The sequence below is a fragment of the Panthera leo genome, chromosome C1 (genome assembly GCF_018350215.1).
Source record: "Panthera leo isolate Ple1 chromosome C1, P.leo_Ple1_pat1.1, whole genome shotgun sequence".
Taxonomy (NCBI): domain Eukaryota; kingdom Metazoa; phylum Chordata; class Mammalia; order Carnivora; family Felidae; genus Panthera; species Panthera leo.
In genome coordinates this window covers 25,308,091-25,331,597 of record NC_056686.1, presented here as the reverse complement: position 1 = coordinate 25,331,597, position 23,507 = coordinate 25,308,091, and the positions used below count along the sequence as shown (strand labels likewise).

Below are 23,507 nucleotides of genomic sequence, written 5' to 3'. Positions count from 1 at the left end.
ATTGAAAATTCTGTGGTATCTTTACTGCCCAGCACACTGCTTGGCATTCGATATATGGCAATAAATAGTGAGAATCAATGCATGTTATGTATTTATTTTGTGACACCAGCCTCTCTGAGCCTCAGAGAAGTTCGTCAAAGGTGGAAATATCTTACATTTTAAAAACTTATCAAATATTTTTTAAAAATACCTATCCTGGGATGCCTGGGTGGCTCAGTGGGTTAAGTGTCCAACTCTTGATTTCAGCTCAGGTCATGATCTTACCGTTCTTGAGATCAAGCCCCATGTAGGGCTCTGCACTGACAGCACGGAGCCTGTTTGGGATCCTCTCTCTCTCTCTCATTCTGTCCCTGCCCTTCCCCAGCTCCTGCGTGGTCTCTCTCTCTCAAAATAAACTTTAAATAAATAAATAAATAAATAAATAAATAAATAAATAAATAGATAGATAAATAAATAAAAATAAATTTAAAAAGTGGTTAAAACACTTTCCAAAAAAGACCAACCCCTGTTGGAGTCAGCTCAGCTGCATCTGTTCTACAACGATCAGCAGCCTTGCTGCACCAGGGATAGGGCACCCAGAGACAAGGAAGTCATGCCCTCAGGGGACTCATGTATTCAAACAACTCACCATCTAGGCTGATAAGGTCAGCAGTAGAGGTTCGTGCAAGGGAACACTGCCAGGGCAGAGGTTAACCAGTCTGGGAGGAGGTGGGAAGGCTTCTCCAGAGAGCTGAGTTTAGCAAGACGTGGAAGAATGAATCCCTTAACCAGGCTATCAAAGTCAGTGATCAGGAAGTACAGCAGCCTGAGGACCAGCTCACCCTCCCAGGCAGGATCGGCTTCGTGCTACCAATTTGTCTGGACATTTTGCCATACTGGGAATGCATGCCTGTTTGGACATGTGAATTCCCGTTTAGAAGCATAAGACAATCTTTGCATCCTGGTTTCTGTGTCTAATTGTCCCCTTTCATTACAGTCATCAACTGCACCGATCCTGGGCACCAAGAAAACAGCCTGCGTCAAGTCCATGCCAGCGGCCCGCACAGGTTCAGCTACGGCACCACTGTGTCTTACCAATGCAACCACGGCTTCTACCTCCTGGGCACCCCGGTGCTCAGCTGCCAGGGAGATGGCACATGGGACCGTCCCCGCCCCCAGTGTCTCTGTAAGTAGATGTCATCGACTCAAAGTGATCACCCATGCAGACTGACGGGATGGCCCATGTCCAAGTACATGTCCTCCTCGTGCGTGTGTGTGTGTGTGTGTGTTACATCACAATGACAGTCACTCTGTCTGCATCTTAGGCCCTGTTGGGTTAGTTTCTCACCAACTTATGCACTCTCTCTCTTCCTAGCTAGAGGACTTTCCTCTTTCTCTTTCCTCTTTGCTGCACTGCTATCCTCTTTAGCCCTCAGGGCGCTCTTCCTTCACAACAGACTGCCTGGCATGACACTGTCTCAAACCTTACCCCTTCCTTGCTTTTCCATAAAAATAACACATGAACCCCTTTCTTTTGAAGGACTGAAGCAGAAATGCCACAGACTCTGGAGGCAGATTGACTGAGATGTGAATTCTGGCTTTGCCCCTAAACAAGCTGTTTGGTTTGACAAAAGTCTATTAAGCTTTCAAGCCTCCATTTCTTCATCTATAAAAATGACCCTAATACCTATTCCATAGAGTTATTAAAGGGTTAAATTAGAAAAGCAGGGGGCATCTGGGTGGCCCAGTCAGTTGAGCATCAGACTCTTGATTTCAGCCTAGATCATGATCTCATGGTTATGGGATTGAGCTCAACATCAGGCTCCACACTGGGCATGGAGCCCGCTTAGGATTCTGTCTCTCTCTCTCTCTGTCTCTGCCCCTCCCCCCGCTCATGCTTTCATTCTCTCTAAAAAAAAAAAAAATAGAAAAGCCATAAAAAGTGCCTAGTATAGTATCTGTTACATCTCCATCAACAATGACTGCATAATTATTATTAGAAAAAATATATGGGAACAACATGCTAAAAATGGTGGGAGAAAGAGGGGAGGTGCTCAGAACCCTGATACTCGGTTACTAACCTCACACATCCACATGAGGAAACTGTCCCTTGACCTCCTGCTCTCTCCTCTTGTTCCTGCAGGTGAATCTCCACTACCCCTATATCCCTGGGAACCATTAATCTACCTTCTATCTAAATATTTGCCTATTCCGGGCATTCCATATAAATATACATGTGGCCTTGTGTGTGTGGCTCCTTCCGCTTACCTTAACCTTAAGGTAAAGTTCATCCATGTTGCAGCACGTATCAGTGCTTCATTCTTTCTTATGGCCAAATACCATTCTAGTGTATGGGTATACTATAGTTATTTATCCATTCATCCGTTGATGGACATTGGAGTTCTTTCCACTTTTGAGCTATTATGAATAATATTGCTGCACACATTTATGCCTGGGTCTTTGTGTGAACATATGTTGTCAGTTCTTTGGGGCATATACCTAAGAGTGGAATTGCTGGGCCAATTATATAGTAACTCCATGTTTGACTTTTTGAGGTTAACTGTTTTCCAAAGTGACCGCACCATCTTACATCCCCACCAGCAGGGTAGGAAGGTTCCAATTTCTCTACACCCTCACCTCCACTTGTTATGTCCATCTTTTTCATTATAGCCATGCTAGTGGGTATTAAAGTGGAATCTCATTGTGGTTTTGATTTGCGTCTCCCTAATGACTAATGATGTCATTAGAAGCATCTTTTTATGTGCTTCTTGGCCATTTATATCTCTTCTTTAGAGAAACTTCTATTTAAGTTCTTTACCCACTTTTAAATCGGATTGTTTGTCTTTGTATTACTGAGTTTTAGCAGTTCTTTATATATTCTGAATACTATACCCCTATCAGATGTATCATTTGCGAACTTCTCCCTTTCTGTGGATTATCTTCTTACTTCTGGATAATGTCCTCCAGTGCATGAAAATTTTTAGTTTTAATGAAATCCAACTTATGTATTTTTTTCTTTTGTTGCTTGTGCTTTTGGTGGTATATTTAAGAAACCATTGCTTAATCCAGTGTAATATAATAGTCCAAGATCATATCATCTGTGAATAGATATAGTTTTATTTCTTCCTTTCCAATCTGGATGCCTTTTATTTCTTTTTCTTACTTAATTGCCCTAGCAAGAATTTCCAAGACAATGTTGAACAGAAGTGGCAAAACAGGCATCCTTCCCTTGTTCCTAGTCTTTGGAGAAAAGCTTTCAGTTTTTCACCATTAAGTATAATGTTAGCTGTAAAGTTTATGTAAATTCCCTTTAGGGGTGAGGAATTTCCCTTCTACTCCTTGTGAGGAATTTCCCTTCTACTCCCTAGTTTATTGAAAATTTTTAGCGTGAAACAGTGTTGGATTTTGTCAAATGGTTTTTCTGCATCTATTGAGATTTCCCCTCTTCATTGTATTAATATGGTATATGACACTGATTGATTTTCAGATGTTGAACTACTCTTGTGTTCCAAAAACAAATCACACTTGGCCATAGTATAATACATTTAATATGCTGCTGGATTTGGTTTACTAGTATTTTGTTGAGGATTTTTGCAGCTATGTTCATAAGGGATATTGGTCTATAGTTTCCTTTCTTTGTGATGTCTTTGGATCAGGGTGATGTTGGCTTCATAAAGTGAGTCAGGAAACATCCTTCTCCTTATGTTTTCAGAAATAGAAAGATTAGTGCTATTTCTTCTTTAAAAATTTGATATAATTCAGCAGTGAAATCATCTAGTCCTGGGCTTTTCTTTGAAAGTTTTTTGATTATTGTTTGGTTCCATTTATTTGCTATAACTCTATTCAGATATTCCATTTCTTCTTCAATGAGTTTTGGTAGTTTGTGAACATTTAAGAATTTGTCCATTTTTGGAGCGCCTGGGTGGCTTAGTCAGTTAAACATCTGACTTTGGCTCGGGTCACGATCTCATGGTCTGTGGGTTCGAGCCCTGTGTCAGGCTCTGTGCTGACAGCTCACAGCCTGGAGCCTGCTTCGGATTCTGTGTCTCCCTCTTTCTCTCTCTGCTCTTACCCTGCTCACACTCTGTTTGTCTCTCAAAAAAAATAAAATAAATTAAAAAAAAAGAATTTGTCCATTTCATCTGAATTATCTGATTTGTTTGCATAGGATTGTTCATGTTCATAGTTTTGGTTTTTTTCCTCTATTTTCTATTTCATTTATCTCTGCTACTATCTTTATTATTTCCTTTCTTCTGTTTGCTTTTAGCTTAATTTGCTTGTCTTTTTCTAATTTATTAAGGGGAAAGGTTGGTTTGTTGGTTTGAGATCTCTTCTTTTTAATGTAGGCATTTGCAGTTATAAATTTCTCTCTGAACACTGCTATTACTACATCTCATGAGTTTTGGTATGTTCTGTTTTCATTTTTGTTCACCTCAAACTATTTTCTAATTATTCTTCTGATTTCTTCTTTGACTTATTGGTTATTTAGGAGTGGTTTTTTAATTTCCATATGTTTGTAAATTTTTCAAATTTCCTTCCATTCTTGATCTTTAATTTCATCACATTGTGGTTGGAGAACATACTTCGTATGATTTCAATCTTTTTAAATTTATGGAGACTTATTTTATAGCTTCACACATGGCCTAACCTAGAGAACATTTCATGTGCACTTGAAAAGAGCATTTATTCTGCTGTTACTACAGGGAGTGTTCCTAGATGATTGTGAGGTCTAGTTGGTTTATAATGTTGGTCACCATATTTCCTTGTAGATCTTTGTCTTGTTCTATGGGGTGGTGAAATCTCATACTATTATTGTTGACTTATCTATTTCTCCTTTCAATTCTGTTATTTTTTGTTTCATGTATTTGGGATCTCTGTTAGGTGCGTATATGTTTATAATTGTTTTATCTTATTGATGGATTGATCCCTTTATCAATATACAATTTTCTGTGTTCTTTCTGTGTTTAACAACAATTTTTGCCTCAGAGTCTATCCTATCTGATAATATCAGATAGCTGGTCTGGATAGCCATACCAGCCTCTGTTTAGTCTCTGTATGTACAGTATATCTTTTCCCATCCTTTACTCTCAATCCATTTGCATCTTTGAGTCTAAAGGATGTCTCTTTTAGACAGCATGTAGTTGGATCGTGTTTTTTATTCATTTGCTAATATCTGCCTTTTATGTATTTAATCAACATTTAGTGTAATTATTGATAAGGTAGGCTTTATATCACCCATTTTGCTATTTGTTTCCTGTGTATCTTATGGTTTTGTGTTTTTTGGCTTTTGAGTTTGGAGAGATTTTTTGGTTCTCTGTTCTATTGCTGTTTTCTTTTGCATTAAATAGATCTTTTCTAATTTAACATTTTAATTTCTTTGTTATTCACTGTGTGTTTCTTAACTCATTTTCTTAGTGGTTACTCTGGAAATTACAATTAACATCTTAACTTATAACAACATAGTTTGTAATAACACTAACTTAATTTCAGTTGTATGCAGAAGATTTGCTCCTACAAAGCTCCCTTACCTCCCTCTCCTTTGTGCTGTTATTGTTATACAAATTACACCTTTAGACATTGTATGCTTATCAATACATATTTCTAATTATTGCTTCATGCCATTTCTCAGACAGAAGAAGAAAGATTACAGACAAACAAAAAAACACTTATTCTGCAGTTTATATTTACCTATGTAGTTACTTTTACCTGTTTTAGGATTTTTTAGTTCTTCATGTGACTTCAGTCCTTTCATTTCAGTCTTCCTGTAGAATTTCTTTATAATTTAGAATTTCTTTCTAGGTTTGCTAGTGATGCATTCTCATACTCAGTGTTTGTTCATCCAGAAATTTGTTAATTCCACTTCATGTTTGAAGGATAGTTTTGCTAACTATAGAATTCTTGGTTGAAAGTATTTTTTTATCACTTTAAACATGTCATATTACTGATATATTTAGGCTTAAATCTACCATCTTATTTTGTGTTTTTTGTTTGTCCTACTCAGTTTCTTTTTTCTCTTTTTTTTATCGGATTAACAACTGTTATAATTCCATTTTTTCTTCTTTACTAATAAGTAAGTTATACACTCTACATTTTAATGGCTATGTTAGAAATTATAACAGGAACAACTTCACTTACCAAAGTCTAAAGTTAATATTTTTCTCTTCTTCCTATATCATACAAGAACATTAGGACTCTTTAACTCCATATGTTTTTCTGGCTTTTACATTATTGTTTTCTTATATCTTAATTGTGCCTTGTTTTTTATTTATTTATTTTCTATTTTTTGTGCCTTGTTTTTTAAAACCCACAATGTATTATTGTTGTTGTCCTGTGCAATTATTGTTTACTCAGATTTAGCCACATATTTGCCACTTTCTTTGCTTTTCATTTCTTCTTATACCTTGTCCTTCCTCATGGGATCATTTTCCTGCTATGTGAAGAACATTCATTAGAATCTTACTTAATGAAGATATGCTGGTGGCAAACACTGTCAGTTTTTGTTTGTCTATAATACATTTATTTGTCCCTCATTTTTGAAAGATATTTCCGGTAGTTTTAGAAATCCAAGCTGTAGCTATTTTCTTTCAGCCCATTAAAGAAATTTCTCTAATACCTTCTGACCTCTTTTATTGCTACAGAGAAGTCAGCTATCAGTCTTTCACTCCTTTGAAAAGTCTGTCTCTGTCTTTGGTGTCCTGCATTTTCCCTAGTTATTAAATGATAATTTAGCTGGATCAAAGTCCACATTGACACATTTCCCTTAGTGCACTCTGCTGGCATTTATTATTAATGAGAAGTCTGCTTTCAATCTAATCATTGTACTTTTTAGGTAGCCTTATTATTTTTTTACCTAACTGACTTTTAAGATCCTTTCTTTCTTGTTGGCATTCTGAATTTTTTTACACTGTGTTTAGATATTTTATTTATCCTTCCTAGGATTCATTAGGCTTCCTAGATATTTTTTGACATCTGGGGAATTCTCAGCTATCAGTTCTATATTGTCACCCCTCATTCTCTTCTTTCACTACTTCTGGGTCTCCAAATTAGACCTTCTTGTGTGATTCTCTGTGTGTCTGAAATTCTCATTCATATTGTTGATCTCTGATAGATTTCCCCAGGTCTCTCCACGTTAGTAATTTACACTAATATTGTCGTTTTTTTAGGTTAAACTAATTTAAAGTTGAGCCAAAATTCTGTTCTGGATAATCAACTATCACTGGGCTTGGTGGGCTTTCCCCGTCTACCTATAAACTTAAGGAAACTTCACTACCTATAAGATCCCAAGTGACTTTAAGTGAAACCATTTTCACTGATATTGCATGATTATCATGACATTATATTAGTGGGCTAACTAAATTTTTACTTCTGGAAGACCAAGTTACCTGTGAATAGGCTTGTGGAAAATTGTAGAGTACCTTATATATCCCCTAATCAACCCAGTCAATGAAAATCAACGGTTCCTTCCAGGTTAAGGCAAACTGTTTTAATTGGTATGGATGTGCAGGGACCAAGGAAAATGCATGACCCGGGTCTATAGCATATGCTACTTCCCTGATAAAGTGCTTTAGAAAACAGTGGAAGTGCCAGAGGCTGGCCGGCCATTACTACAACTTTCATACAACTTTCAACCCACATGGTGTCCTTCTGCTGTAGGACCTAGCGTAGTCTATTAATTGCTGATTTGTATTATTGTCTTTGCTGAATTACAATTTATGCTTTTTTCTCAATCCCCTGTTATATATGTATTCTGTGTAATGCAAGAAAATTTGCTACTATTAGCAGTGCTAAATATCTGTCTTACCAATTTTTATGTACACATTTAAACTTACTTGCAGCTAGGGAAAAAAATAAAAATAAACTTATTTGCAGTTAGAAACTAAACAGCCACTGCAGTGTATCCCATTTGGACACAGGCATGAACATTGAAAACATTTTTAAATGCTTTTATATTTGACAAACTGAGAAATACAACAGCTGTTATTCACCTTCTCTTTTGTTCTTCACCTCCCCGATTTGAATGCAAATATACAGTGAATATAAGTTGTTCCTCTTTATTATCTTACATCCTTTCTTGATTTTCCTTACCCACAGCAGCTGAATGGTATTGACAGTGCTTTATTTTTTGTCACATTTTTATGGTTGACTTTTTCCTCCTTTAAAAGAATAAACCACAGGAAAGGAATAAAACAATAGAGTATATTCTGGTTACTAATTTTACAGATACCCAAGTAGCCTAGATCAAGCCAATGACAAAAAAAAATAATATCAGGCATTGCATATACTGTTTCAGAGATTATATTAGATATTACCATAATTTAACACTGTCCTCAAATTAGCCAAAGAAATATTTTAAAGCCAAATAAGAACATCAGAAAAACAGCCAGCCAACTGCAATCACAGAAATCATTAGGAATAGCCAACGTATATGTGTTCATCAATAAACATGAGCAAAAATGTTATCAGTGTTATTCATAAAAGCCTCAAATGGGAAACAACCCAAATGTCTATCAACAAGACATGGATGAAAAAATGCAGTATATTCACACAGTGATAGAGCAGTCAACCTTGAAGATGGTCCCAATGACCCCCACCTGCTGGTGTTCTTGCCTTTACATAATATCCTCCTACACTGTACCAGGGTTAGTCTGTGTCAACTGGTGGTGTGTGACTCACAAAGCTCTATCATAAAAAACATTTCTATCTCCAACTTGCTCTCTTGGATCAGTCACTCTCAGGGGAAGCCAGTCAAGCCTTCAGATGACTGCAGCCACAGCCAACATCTTATCTACAAACTCATGGAGAATCTTGAGCCAGAACCATCCAGCTAAGCCACTCCTAAATTCCTGACCCACAGAAACCATGAGCGATAGTAAATGTTTATTGGAGCAATTTGTTACACAGCAAATAATACAAATGGTATATAGCAGGGATTAGCAAACTTGGCTCATGGACCAAATCCAACCTGTGGCTAAGACACAAGAATTTTTTTTTTTTTAGAGCAATGTGGAAAAAAACAAGAAACAAAGAAGAGTATGCAACAGAGACTACGTGTAGTCCTCAAAGCCTAAGATATTTACTCTCCGGCCTCTTACAGAAAAAGTTTGCTAACTCCTGGTATATTGCAGTGATAATGAAAGACGTACTGCTAAACATAGCATCGATGAATATCATAGACATAATGTTTAGTAAAAGAAGCCAAATACAAAAGAATATTTACCATATGGTTCCACTTATAAATTCCACTTATAAATTCAAAAATAGGCAAGCTAAATAATGGTGTATGAAGTCAAGATGGTGGCTTACTTTGGGGAGGAGGAGGTAGATAGAAGGCATGAAGGAGCTTCTGAGGTGCTGGTGATATTCCATTTCCTGATATGAATGGTGGTTACCTGGGTGTATTTGCTTTGTGACAATTCACTAACCTATATGCTTATGCTTACTGTGTTTTTCTTTTATGTATGTATGTTTTATTTCCATTTAAAATGAGTTTATTTGAAAAATCATTAGAGAGTTTAAATTGGACAATTTCTAGAAATCCAGAAATTTCTAATAAACTGTCATAAAGTCATTTAAATTATAACTAGAGACTCCATTCCTTGCAGAAGGACAGAATGCATTCATATTATTAAAATAGTATTGCAGAAATATGGCCTTTTGTAGCAACAAGGATGGAACTACAGAGTGTTATGCTAAGTGAAATAAGTCATGCAAAGAAAGACAGACAGATACCATATGTTTTCACTCTTATGTGGATCCTGAGAAACTTACCAGAAGACCATGGGGGAGGGGAAGGAAAAGAAAAAAGGTTAGAGAGGGAGGGAGCCAAAACATAAGAGACTCTTAAAAACTGAGAACAAACTGAGGGTTGATGGGGGGTGGGAGGGCGGGGAGGGTGGGTAATGGGTATTGAGGAGGGCACCTGTTGGAATGAGCACTGGGTGTTGTATGGAAACCAATTTGACAATAAATTTCATATTTAAAAGATAAAAAATAATAAAATAAAATAAAATAAAATAAAATAAAATAAAATAAAATAAAAATAGTATTGCAGAAGAGAGTTAATTATGGTACTTAAGAATGTGACCTCTGAAGTCAATTTGCCTGGTTTTAAGAACTAATTCTACCATTGAATAGGTCTGTGACTTTGGGTAAGTTATTTTTCTTCCCCATGCCTCATTTTCCTCATCAGTGAGATTGAGATTAAAATAGTGCCTACCTTATAGGGCTATCTTAAGGATAAATAGATATATCAGTTATGTATTGCTGTGTAACAAACATCTCAAAACTTAGTGCCTTCAAATACCAAATGTTTATATTTTCTTACAGTGATATAAGTCTAGAATTCAAGGCTTAGCAGGTGGATTAGTCAGAGTTCTCCAGAGAAATAGAACCAGTAAGCAATGGGAGATTATACAGATACAGATACAGGTTTAAGGGGGTGTAGATAGATCTATGTTTTTATCTATTGTTTCACACAATTATGGAGGCTGAGAAGTCTCAAGATCTGCATTTGGCAAACTAGAGACCCAGGAGAGCAGACGGTAGTCAGAGTTTGAAAACCCAAGAAGCAGGAGAGCCAATAGTATAAATTTTAATCCAAGTCTGAGTCCAAAGATAGGCAAAGACTGATGTCCCAGCTCAAAGACAGACAGAAAAAGAGAATTCTCTCTTACTCTGCCTTTTTGTTCTATTCAGGCCTTCAAGAGCTTGGTATCAAAGAGGGCACTTGTGATAAGCACTGGGTGTTATATGTAAGTGATGAACCACTAAATTCTACCTCCTGAAACTAATAGTACACTGTATGTTAACTAACTAGAATTTAAATAAAAACTTGAAACATAAAAAAAGAGATAGATTGGATGAGGCCCACTCACAAATGGGGAGGGCTGTCTACTTTACTCAGTGTGCCTATTCAAATGTTAATCTCATTCAAACCCCCTCTCAGAATAATGTTTGGCAAAATATCTGAGCATCATGTGGCCCAGTCAATTTCACACAATGACATAAAATGAACCATCACAGCAGGGTTGGCTCATCTGTGCCCCACTGGCTCAATTAGGACTAGAGAGTCCAAGATGGCCTCACCTACATCTTTGGGGCTTTGTGCCGACTCTTCTCCTCCCTGTGGCCTCTGTCCATGTGGCTACTCTCTCTAGCAGGATGGTTTAGTCTTCTTTGCTTGGAGGCTGAGTTTTTAGAGCAAAAGAGGAAGCTATAAGATTTTGATTCAAGGGCAGAGGAAATAATAGGTATAAGTGGGAGGAGTAGGATGCATGCACACGGAAGGAAAAAAATTGTTGGTGGCCATCTTTGCAGACAGTGTGCCACAGCCAGCCTTTGGCCACCACGATTCGTATTCTTCCCACATGCAATATACAGCCCCTACCCTCAAGACTTCCAAAGTCATATCCATTTAATTATAATTTAATATATAATCCACAATTATATATTGTGTAACAAATCACCCCAAAGTGTAGCAGCTTAATGCAACAACCATTGTATCACTTCTGGTTGGCAATTCAAGCAGAGTTTACTGGAGACAGCACATCTAGCTACTGAGGCTCAACTAGACCTAAAGATCCAAGATGGAAACTTGTCAGGAAACATGGTCCCAGCTGTCACCTGGGGCATTGTGGTTGTTCTCCACATGGCCCCTGTCTCCATGTAATTTTTTATCATTCAGTAGTGTAAGCCAGACTTCCTTACATCATGGCAGCTGTATTCCAAGAAAATGAAGGCAGAAGCTGCCAGTCCTCCTAATCCACAATATCATTTCTACCACATTCCAGTGGCCAAAGCAAGTCACAGGCCAGCCTAGATTCAAGGGGAGGGGAAATGGACTCCGTGCCTGATGGAAGGAATTTTAAGCAGTAGTCTCTGCAGATAATCTATAGACTGGAACACCTGGGTGACTCAGTCAGTTAAGCATCCAACCTCAGCTCAGGTCATGATCCCACAGTTTCTGGGTTCAAACCCCATGTTGGGCTCTATGCTGATCGCTCAGAGCCTGGAGCCTGCTTTGGATTCTGTGTCTCCCTCTCTCTTTGCCCATCCCCTGCTCATTCTCTCTCTCTCTCTCTCTCTCTCTCTCAAAAGTAAACACTAGATAGATAGATAGATAGATAGATCATAGGCACTTAGAATAGGACTTGAAACACACCAAGACCACAGCGAGAAATAAAGATACCCATGACCTATTCATGCCATCCCTGTGTATGGCCAAAATTCCATCATCAGGGACGTCACTGGCCCAACTCACATTTTATCCCTTTGGCCACCTGTCTGGTTCATCATATATGCTGTGACCTATGCCCTTTTTGGGTACAAGCAGTGACTACAAGGATCTCCTACCCTACCACAAAGTTTAGTCCATCCGAGTCATTGTCATCTCTTCTTGAACTACTGCAGCAGCTCCCTCTTTCTTGCCACACACTGGAATGTTTCCTACATTATAGCTGGAATGATCTTGTTAAAGTATAAGTAAAATCACATCACTCCAGTGGTGTCCCATCATGCTTATAATAAAATCTGAATTCTATGCGATGATCTGGTTCCTAGCAACCTCTCCAAACATGTCCTCCATTCTTTCTTTGCTCAGTTCATTCTGCATCTCTGGCTTTCTTGCTGTTCCTCAAAAACACTAAGCTCATTGTGCCGCTGGGCCTTTACCCCTGATGTTCCTTCCCTCAGAATACTCTTCCCACATATCTTGCATGACAGACCTCTTTAGATCATTCAAATCACTGTTCAAATGACACTTCCTCAGAGAGATCTTCCTTGATCACCTTACTCAAAAATAGCACTCAGTCTACCCCTGAATATCTTTTTCCTGATGGAGCTTTGTTTCTCTTCATAACACCCCTAGAATTACATATTTAATTATTTGTAGTCTCCTTTTTCCACTAGAATATAATTTCCATGAGAGCATAGAAATTCTTCTCCCAAACACATAAAATAGAGCCTAACGCATAATAGGCACTCAATAAATATGTGTTGAGTAAATGAAAGAACCTGGTATCAACTTATGGCAAGAACAATGGGAAGCAAACCCAGTGACATTGACAGCATTGCCCTGCCCTGTCCTGTACATCTCAATTCTGGTATTCTAATCTTTCTTTTTTAATTGACGTATAATTGACATACAACATAATATTAGTTTTGGGTATACAACATAATGATTTGATACTTGTATACATTTGTGAAGTGATCACCACAGTAGGTCTAATAAACATCCCTCACCATACATAGCTATAGAATTTTGTTTCTTGTGAGAACTTTTAAGGTCCAGTTCCTTAGCAACTTTCAAATATGCAATACAGTATTATTAACCATAGTCACTATGCTGAACATTACATCCCATGACTTATTTATGTTACAACTGGAAGTTTGTACCTTTTGACCTCCTTCACCCATTTGGCCCGCCTCCTACCCGCTGCCTCTGGCAACCACCAATCTATCCTCTGTATCTAAAAGCTCATTGTTTGGGGGGTTTTTTTGATTCCACATATAAGTGAGATCATATGGTAATTGTTTTTTCCTGGCTGACTTATTTCACTTAGTACAATGCCCTTGCAGTCCATTCATGTTGCCACAAATGACAAGTTTCATTCTTTTTATGGCTATATAATATTCTGTTGTATTTATACACAACATCTTCTTTATCCATTCATTTGTCAGTAGACAGGTTGCTTCCATATTTTGGCTACTGTAAATAATGCTGCAGTGAACATGGGGTGCATGTATCTTTTCAGGCTAGTGTTTTCATTTTCTTCAGATAATCTGGTATTCTAATCTTATCACTGGTGTTCAGTTACAATTTGGTGTCTCAGGAGAGGGAGCTTGCAGACCGAAGGGGACAAATTGGAGACAATTGATGTGGGCATCTGTAAGATGCAGTTGGAAAAGGACTAGAACTGGCCCTTATTCTGGAAACTATAGCCAATGCAGACAGTCGTAGGGTGACAGATCATCTGTTCTGTCTTATGTTTACTATGTGTGCCACCCTGCTGCCAGAGACACCTTGGGTATGTCCTACGGCAGTGAGGAAATAGAGAGTGGTGAGCACAAGAGGCAAAGAAGAAAGGAAATATATTATTGCATACCTGCTACATGCTGAGCAGTCTCCCACCTATTATCTTATTCAATTCATAAAAAAAAACAGTATTACTCTTCATTTCACAGATATGGAAAATGTATGGCAAATTGAGTAGGCATTGTCTGCTGATGCCAGGTAGGTGTGCCAGCAGGAAGCAAACTTCAATAGATACCCAAGGTTTCTCTTCTTCTCTGCCTGTCGCTACAGAAAGCCTAACATGTTTCCTATGATGATGATCCATCCCTGTGCAGAGTTGCTGACATATTTGCTCTTCCCCACAGTGGTGTCCTGTGGCCATCCGGGCTCCCCACCCCATGCCCAGATGTCCGGGGACAGCTATACTGTCGGAGCAGTCGTGCGTTACAGTTGCACCGGCAAGAGGACTCTGCTCGGAAATGCCACCCGTATGTGTGGGCTGGATGGACACTGGACTGGCTCCCTCCCCCACTGCTCAGGTAAGGAGCCTGGCATGAGGGAGGAGGGTCCCATGGAACACTTGGCTGGTGGGAGATGGATGAGTTCCCAAGGTGTGAGTGTGACAGATGGACAGGAGGGAAGCCAACCTTTTGGACCCCCATCTTAACCTTCATGGGCAGAGAGCACAGCTATGAGAGGTCCCAACCAGACTTCAGCCTTTGGTGGTCTGAGCCCAGCTTCATCCCCTTGGTCTACTCTGGCCAAACGCATACAGCCAAGAGATTACAAAACTAGGGAGGATGCAAGCTTGTGAGGTCCCCCTGTGCCCAGAGTCCTGTCCAGACATTTGTTTCCATAGGTTTCTGGGAAGAGTTCAAGCCTCCCTGTTACTGGGCCCAGGTCCAAACCCACTCCTGTGTTCTTTCTTTCCCTGTTTGGGACTCCAAAGCCCCAGCCTGCTTCCCTTACTTTCTTACCACTGCCTCTCCAACATGTCTTATGTCAAGGCTGCCTAGTGGGATACAGGTCTCCACTACTGCCCTCACACACCAATCTCAGACTTTTTCTATTAATAAATTTGTTTTACTATTAATCTCTATGGGGACACTGACATGTTTTCCGAAAAGCAAATGTAAGAAACTGCCATAGCTCTTATATCCATATTATCCAAACCAGAAGTTTATCTGTAATGTCTTACCAGAACAAAATATTTGAAATTGAATTGTCTCACCAATGACAGAAATTACCAAGCAAAAAAATAGCACCCCTGATCTTGGTCTCCTTTCAGATGAGCCTTCCTGGCCCTCAAAGGGATCTCATAAAGAATGTCACCCCCAAGAAGGTAGTTCCTCATATAGCTTTTTGTTCCCCTAGGAAGCCCCCCTTGAAGCCCCTATCCCTTCCCATGCCAGACCCCCTCTAGTGGTAAGAATCCCAACCTTCTGTTGTTGACTCCTTCTCCTTGATTTGGGACCTCATCCACAGGACATGTAGCTATTCTTGCATTTTGAGCTCCTAGATGATCCTGTCTCCCAAAATTTAGGGCACTGCCAGAATGTTGAACCAGATATTGGTTAGGTCTTCCCAGAAAGAAGAACTTCCTGAATACTGACCACTGTTTCAAAGGGCTGCTGGCTGCCCAGGACAATCTCAGACCTATCACTTATATTACCACCCAGGACTTTGGCCCCTCACTTTTATTAATCTCATTAATCATCCACTTCATGAACTGGGCAGGACTATGTATCAGCCACAGAGACTCCTTTAGCCCAGACTAGTGGAAAGCCTGTTAACCCATTCTGTTTGTACTTCTGGTGGAAGTGACTTGGGGAAGATAGCATGGAAAAGACAGTCATGTAAATTGAATCCTCCTGAGTTATTCATAGAGCAAGTTCCAGGAGGAAAAGGAATTCCAAAGAGGAAAGACAGGCATTTCCTATCCATATGCCTGCCCAAGCATGCATTTGCACCAGTCCCTTCTATGAATCGTCCCTTTGCATAAAGTTCCTCCCTCTAGACACTTCTCTAGGATATTGGGCCAATGGTGTTCTTAAAGCCAATTTTATCTATCTTGGGGATATTTTTTCTCCATGGGAAAGGGAAGTACAGAGTACAGGAGAAAGAAGCCAGAAAGAAAGCCTTGAGCCTCTACTGTCTGTTAGCAGGGATAACCCAAACATACAGCCATTCTCCTGGCCCAAGGCATGGAATCCAGAATCTTTTCTCCTCAATGTAATTTCCCTTCTCTGGAGTTGTGTTAGCAGATGCTGGAAAATGACCTACTTGAAACAATAGTGAAACAGTTCTTATCTAGAAAACCTCCAAACCATTTCAACCCCAATTTCAAAATTTTGTGACTTCCTAAGCATTAGTCCTACATATGAAAGAAAGGGCTCTTCCTTGGCCACATCAAAGGTCAAGGGAGACTAGAAACAAGCTGACTCCCTGGGAACATGAAAAAGTAAGAAGCAAGAAAGGAACCATTAGAGGACATGGACCACCCCCCTCTTTAGGGGATGTGTTGCATTCAGTTGTTTGATCCCTGACCTGAATATTCTCAAGAATAGTTCACAGTCACTTCTCCTGTGTATCCATCAAGGATGACAAACACTTTGGAGATGAGAATCATGGGCAGAGTTTTGCTGGAGATCTCTGAGGACAGGATTAGAAGGGATTATAGTAGTGCTAAAGCTGAGGAATGAATAAATCTTAAATGCTTTAGATAAGAAAATGAGAGATGAGAAGAGTAAGTGATTAGGAAGCAATGTTAGATATACATTGATGAGTATAATATAATTCCTCCCTTCCTGAAATTTATAGATATCATCTTTAGCAATAGCATCTCCTGCCAGTCCTAAGAAATATGCATTCAGAAGTTCAGGGTCAAACTTCTGAGCCTCATTCTGTGTGACCATACACCCAGGTGATGCATAACAGGTTATAAGTCCCTGGGCCATCAGGACATGCAGAGATTTCTAGCATTTGAGAAATACATCAGGTTGTTCATTGCCCACCTCTGCAATGTCATCATCTTCCTGGTATACCTCGTAGAGGGCCAACAGTTACCATCTGCCCTCATGGTACAATAGTCTATCCTAGATTCCTTTCTATCACTGAAACAGAGCCCTAAACACCACAGTGAGGACCATTCTGTCAGAATAGGCTCCTGGGGGGCACCTGGGTGGCTCAGTTGGTTAAGCATCCAATTCTTGATCTCAGATCAGGTCTTGATCTCAGAGTCGTAAGTTCAAGATCCATTTTGGGCTCCAAACTGGGTGTGGGGCCTACATTAAAAAAAAAAAAAAAAAAAGTGAATGCTTTTGGGATGCCTGGGTGCCTCAGTTGGTTAAGTGTCCGACTCTTGATTTTGCCTCGGGTTATGATCTCATGGTCATTAGATCAAGCCCCACATTGGGTTCCATGCTGGGCATGGAGTCTGCTTAAGATAGATTCTCTCTTTCCCTCTCCCTCTGGCCCTCTCCCATTCACATGCATGTGCTCTCTCTCCAAAAAGAAAAAAAAGAAAAGAAAAGAAAAAGAATCAGCTCCGAGGACTAGAGAGTTCCATTCTCAGGCCTATTGTTCAGCAGTGCAGCTCCAGCTGAAGTCAGCTGGCCAGTGTGAGAATTAGTGTACTCACCATCAGAACTGCTTTCAAGAGGGCCCAGTACTGCCTGTTGCATGAGCTACACCCTGGAAAAATTCAAAAGAGAAGAAAATCTAGCCAAATGTGGTGGGCCTTCTTTTTCCAAATGTTTGAGTTGAAGGTTGAATGAATCTCCCTTTTTTGGTAGAGAGCAACATGGGATTGTGTAGTATTCTCAAAGTCTGAAACTAAACTAGAAAAGGAAATAATTCCAAGATTGAGAAAAGACATAAATAGTAAATAGTGGGGTATACATGACTTAAATATTTATTTACTTCAAGAAACTAAATGCTCATTTAGACATTACCATTTGATGCCCACACATGTGGGTTCATGAGGAGATACATTCCACATCATCTTCTCATAAAACTTTTTATTTTTCCTTAATTTTCCTCTTCCTTCCTCACACTTACCATGGCCTAGTCTGATCTAATGATGTCTCCTATACATCTTCATATTATGAGGGGTCCTGGCTCCCACAAGCCTAGATCTTGTGGCTTTGTCTCTTGTTCTGTACCATCCTCCACCTCTTGGATCCTTAGCACTCTCTCAGGTGGATCTATACAATATCAGGACCCAGATAAATGCAGAAATGTAGCAGGAGGCAAGGAGCAAAGAAGGAATGGAATGAGATGGTCTAAAACATTTCAACTAGAATTCACCAGTGTTGCATAATTTGTGAATAGGGAATCCTCCCAGGATCCAGATTCAAGCCAGGCTGTTGAGAAGACAAACCTACACTAAGGAGTTTAGACTTTAACCTGAGGGCAACAGGAAGCCAGTGGAGATATTTCAGCAGGAAAAAAAAAAAAGATCAGGTGTTTGGTGGTTGTTCATTGTCTTGGTTTGAGGATAAAGTGGAAGATGGGTTACAGGGAGAGTTTAGGAGATAAAGACATTAGTTGGGAGGTTCTCACAGTAGTTTGGGCAAAAGGACACTGGGCATCTGAGCTAAGATGCTGGAACTGGAAACAGAGAGGGCACAGAATCTGCAGATATTACAGAAAAGAGGTAAAAGGAAGAAGGAGATGCAGCCAGCTTGGACCACTGACATTCCACACGGGCATGGGCCAGAGGTCAAAGACCTGATCTCCACCACAGAGCCTTCCATCTACTTTCTTCCCTTGCTGTGTGGTCCCCAGGGACTCACCCATGACCTCAGACCTTTGTAGTGTCTGACTTCCGCATAGTAAGATAGGTAGTAAGGTAGTAAGTAAGGTCCAAGTAACTGGGGCAAGGCACACAGTCCATCTTCACCCTCCTTATTCCTGGGGTCCAATATCTTTCTCTCCCGGTTCCCCACTGCCACCTCTTCAATGCTGAAACAATGGGCTTTGTTTGGTTCTGGTCCACAGGAACCAGCATGGGAATCTGTGGTGACCCAGGGATCCCAGCACACGGCATCCGTTTGGGGGATAGCTTTGCCCCAGGCAGTCTGATGCGCTTCAGCTGTGAAGCTGGCCATGCCCTCCGGGGGTCGTCAGAGCGGACCTGTCAAGCCAACGGCTCATGGAGCGGCACACAGCCTGAGTGTGGAGGTAATGTATGTGACCATTCTGCTTTTCCCCTTTGCCCAACCCCGGCTGCTCCTCCCCCGTCTTCCTGTTCCCAAGCACCTGCCCTCACACTCACAGACAAAATACATGGCCCCATTTGAACCCTTGGCCTGGAGGATAATGGTCATCAATAGGTAGTTATCAGTCCTGCCCATTAGTGATCCAAAGATGAAAAGATTCCCTGAGCTCACCTAAGGAGGGAAGAAACCAGAAGGAACTAAGTTTAGCCTGTTTATTCATTTATTTCCCATTTACCTTCAACAATCACGTGCCAAATACTGTAGTAGGTGCTTGGGACACGACAGTGCCAAGACAGACACACCTCGCCCTCTTGGAGTTTAGTTTAAGGGAAGAGATTGTTTAATGAGCACCCAAAGTGCCAAAAGAAATACAAATCTAATTTTTGAAAGACCCTTTAAAGGTAATAGAAGCCCCTCCTGATGTTCCCTGGGGTGGGTCCAGTGGGGGAAATATATTTCTCCACACACTCCTAAATTTCTGAAAATAGCTTTATTTTAAAACCTCTCTCCCCAGAGTCTGACTTTTTGTAGCTGCTCCCTGGATCTCTCTCTGTCTCTCTTTAAAATACAGCCTGCATAGCACTCTCCTAGTTGGGAAGTTGAGTGTAAGGGTATATGACAAAGTGCTGGAAGAGGAAGGAGACCATATGAAATAGTCACCTAGCAAGGAGGGGGCAGGGAATAGAATAGGGACATAGATCATTGCCAGGCAGCACCAAGGGCTCACTTAAGGAAAGAGGCCATTGATTTAAAGTGAGAGTAGTCGGCATTGGCCTGTGTTTTTGTTCAGCCACATTTTGCTCCATAGGTGCAGGCACAGGGTAGGTGAAGTGTTAGGTATACAGTCGGGGTTTTATCAGGCAGCTAAGACACTGGCAGCAAGTGGCCGGAGAGGTGCGGGTATATGCAAGGTGGGGATTATCATGGATCTTGGCTCCTGTGCTGGATAAGAAGGGAGCAGGATTATGAGTGGAAGAAGGGGCAGTGAAAAAGTGGTAGGATCAGTGGATGATAGGTCCCATTAGAACCAAAATATCTCCAGAGAATGAATCCCAGAAGGCATGAGCTGGTCAGAGAATGGCTCTTGACATTGAGGTTGTGGAGTAGTTTTATAGAGCCAGGGAAGACATTCTGGCCCCTGATCAGGGGACCCCTTCCCAGCAAAGGATACAGATGGAGCTAGTGCCCTCTCCCACTTGTCTGCCTGAAGTCCTTTTTTTATTTTTTTTTTAATTTATTTATTTATTTTGAGAGAGAGAGAGAGAGAACACAGGAGGGGCAGAAAGAGAGAGAGGGACAAAGACAGAATCTCAAGCAGGCTCCACACTGTCAGCACAGAGCCCAATGTGGGGCTCAAACTCACAAACCATGAGATCAGGACCTGAGCCAAGACCAAGAGTCAGACGCTTAACCAGCTGAGCCACCCAGGCATCCCTGGAAATCCTGCCTTTGAGGGTGCTTTTGCAAAGTTAGTTTCCATAGGAGTTTGCAGGCATAGTAAGAGGTTTGTAAAGTGTATCAACAGGGGGAGAATTTTGTGCATTGTTAAATATCCACTGTGACCCAGGTCTCCTTTCATGCCACTCAGATCCTAGCATGGACTCATGCACCATGTCAGGAGTGTTCAGAGAACAGAAAGTGGGTGGCTGAGAGTCTGGACCTGGAAGTAAATGCCTTTGGAATAAGTGTGTGTGTGTGTATGATATGTATATGATTCTTCATGACTTTCCTTAATAAGCTCCCACTTACCTTTCAAGGTACTACTCAGATTCCTATCTCCAGCCCCAATTATCTCCTCCCTTCTTAGTGTGTTTTTTTCCTTCAAATATAACACTTATTTCATCATATTTTAATTCAACTGTCTGTAGGTAGGTTCTTAAGATGGACTGAGCTCCTCAAGGGCAGGGGATATGACTACTACTGTGTTCCCAGCACCTTGGAAGCACAAATACTTGGTGAACCCATGGGTGTTAAGGCCTATCTGCTGTGCTCATTAAAAAGGAATCATCTGTAGATTTGACTTTCAGACCACATGAATGTTGTATGTACTTAGTAAAGTAAAATTAAAGCAAAACCTAGAAAACAGCAATCTCTAAATATCAAAATCAAGATAAAAACAAATTAACCTAACTACATATTAAGTTGGTGATGTAATAACCCAGAGAATCATTTTAACTGACTGGAAAAATTGGCATTTGACTATGGCATATATATCCTAAGGATGGAGAGTGGCAATGAAATCTTAAATTGTTTCTAGCAATCAGATCGTTAGTAATAATATTGATATTAATATTCTGAAACTACTTGAAAACAAATTAAAATTTGCCAAGATTTTCAGCATTAAAGAGATATAATATAAAAATAAAGAAGTTAGGGAAAAACTCTTAATCCTAAATTTGGATTAGTAATATCAGCATAAACTCATAATGAATTTTCAATTTACAAGTGTATTGTCCCAGCTCTACCCATTCTAAAAGTCTAGTATCAACAATGATCTCAGTAGCAATGAGTACCCTTAACTTTCAGATTATGGTTTTTGAATCCATTCTCTGTTAAGAGGAACCAGAGCTCTCTAGACAAATGGCTGATTCTAGGACTAGGGCAGAATATATAACATGAACATGACACATCTTGTCACTCCAGGGAGGAATCTACCACAGACAAGTGAGATCATGTCAAAGGAATGTAGGAGCCAACTTGGAGAGGCTCCCCTAGCCAAAGATGGGATAACTTAAGCATCAATAATAGTGGCAATGGGTGGCAACATATAAGTTTTAAATCCATACAGCCAAATGACTATTGGTCACCACTGGATCTTGCTAGGAAACCAAATCATTATCTGACATCTGATTTAAAAAAAAAAAAATCAAGCATTATCCAGCCTTCCTTTATGAATTACATCTTAGGGTAAGCAAATATTTGATGATGGGCAAGTTCTTGATTAAAGAACTCTAGCTAATGCAGAAAGAGTGATAGAGCTAGTATCACCATTTTCTGTCCCCTAATGAAATAATAAATCAACAGTCAGCAATTGCTGCTTAAGTCAGTAAGTGAAACCCAATGGCAACTTTGTAATGCCAGACTGGGTGGACAAGCCTGAACCCAATGATCAGCCTCGCCATCATGAACCAGGAAACAACCAAACATGCTGTGCCCCCTGGTGCAATGCAGTAGGAAAGACAGAACCACCTATGAAGTACCCTTGCCAGGAAGCAGAACTTGACTACAGGAACTGCAGGGGACAGAGCAATAAGTCAAACGATACCTCACTGGTGGAGTTAGCAACATCTGGAAAGTAGGAAACTCCACTGGAGAAATGCCGTGGTTTCTGTACAGATAAATTATAGGAGAGAGAACAGGAGTCTCTGAATTCAAAGAGTCTTAGAGACATGCCCATCAGATGTCATATTTGAATCATGATTCAAAGAAATCAACTGTAAAAAAAGGGGGGCGGGCGACAATTGAGGAAATTAAGGAAACTAAGCTCTGATTGGATATTTGGTAATATTAAGGAATTATTTAAAATTTTAGGTGGGATGATAAAACAGATATAGTCTTTACTTTTTAGAAATTAAAAAAAAAAATTCATTCAGATCTCACCTTGAAAGCAGCATGAGAGACATTTCAATCACAGGGTCCTTATAGGGCACGTGGTTTGCACTCTGGGCCGTTCTCAGTCCCCCGGGTGACACCTGTCCTTGTTCTGGTGAATAATGTGCTCCTCTGGCTTCCTAGTGATCTCTTGTGGGAACCCTGGTACTCCAAGCAATGCCAGAGTCATGTTCAGTGATGGCCTGGGCTTCTCCAGCTCCATCGTCTATGAATGCCGGGAAGGCTACTACGCCACGGGCCTGCTCAGCCGACACTGCTCGGTCAATGGCACCTGGACAGGCAGTGACCCAGAGTGCATAGGTAAGATCCCAGGCCCTCTGGTCTCCATGGCAAGTGGTAGCCAAGGCAGTTGGTCTCCTCCATGCCAAAGAAGGCTGTGTGTGGGAGATTGGGAGGCTGGCCACATTGGGGGACCCACCTCTGAATGATGGTGTCTAATTATTCAGCACAGACTGTGTGACCACCACTGAGCTAAGGGGTTTGCTTTATATACATTGTGCCATTTGACCAGTAGCTACTGTGAGCCCCACTTACATATGACGTGACCAAGGCTTGGGGAGGTTAAGAATATATACGTTTGCTATTTCTCAGGCTCTAGCCTGTTCCTTGGCCATTCTTGTTCTCTTTTAAAACAAACTCCCCAGGCTCAGCCTGATTCTCTTCCCACTTTAAAGCTGCCACCG

General features: G+C 40.4%; 1 protein-coding gene across 1 annotated transcript in view; it reads left to right on the top strand.

Moving 5' to 3' along the window:
• The window catches only part of CSMD2 (CUB and Sushi multiple domains 2), a 540,846-nt gene that overhangs the window by 488,985 nt on the left and 28,354 nt on the right, over positions 1 to 23,507 (top strand). The window contains 4 exon segments of the mRNA XM_042948549.1: positions 977 to 1,165; positions 14,356 to 14,529; positions 18,992 to 19,174; positions 22,948 to 23,124. Coding sequence (XP_042804483.1) covers positions 977 to 1,165; positions 14,356 to 14,529; positions 18,992 to 19,174; positions 22,948 to 23,124 — 723 coding nt within the window.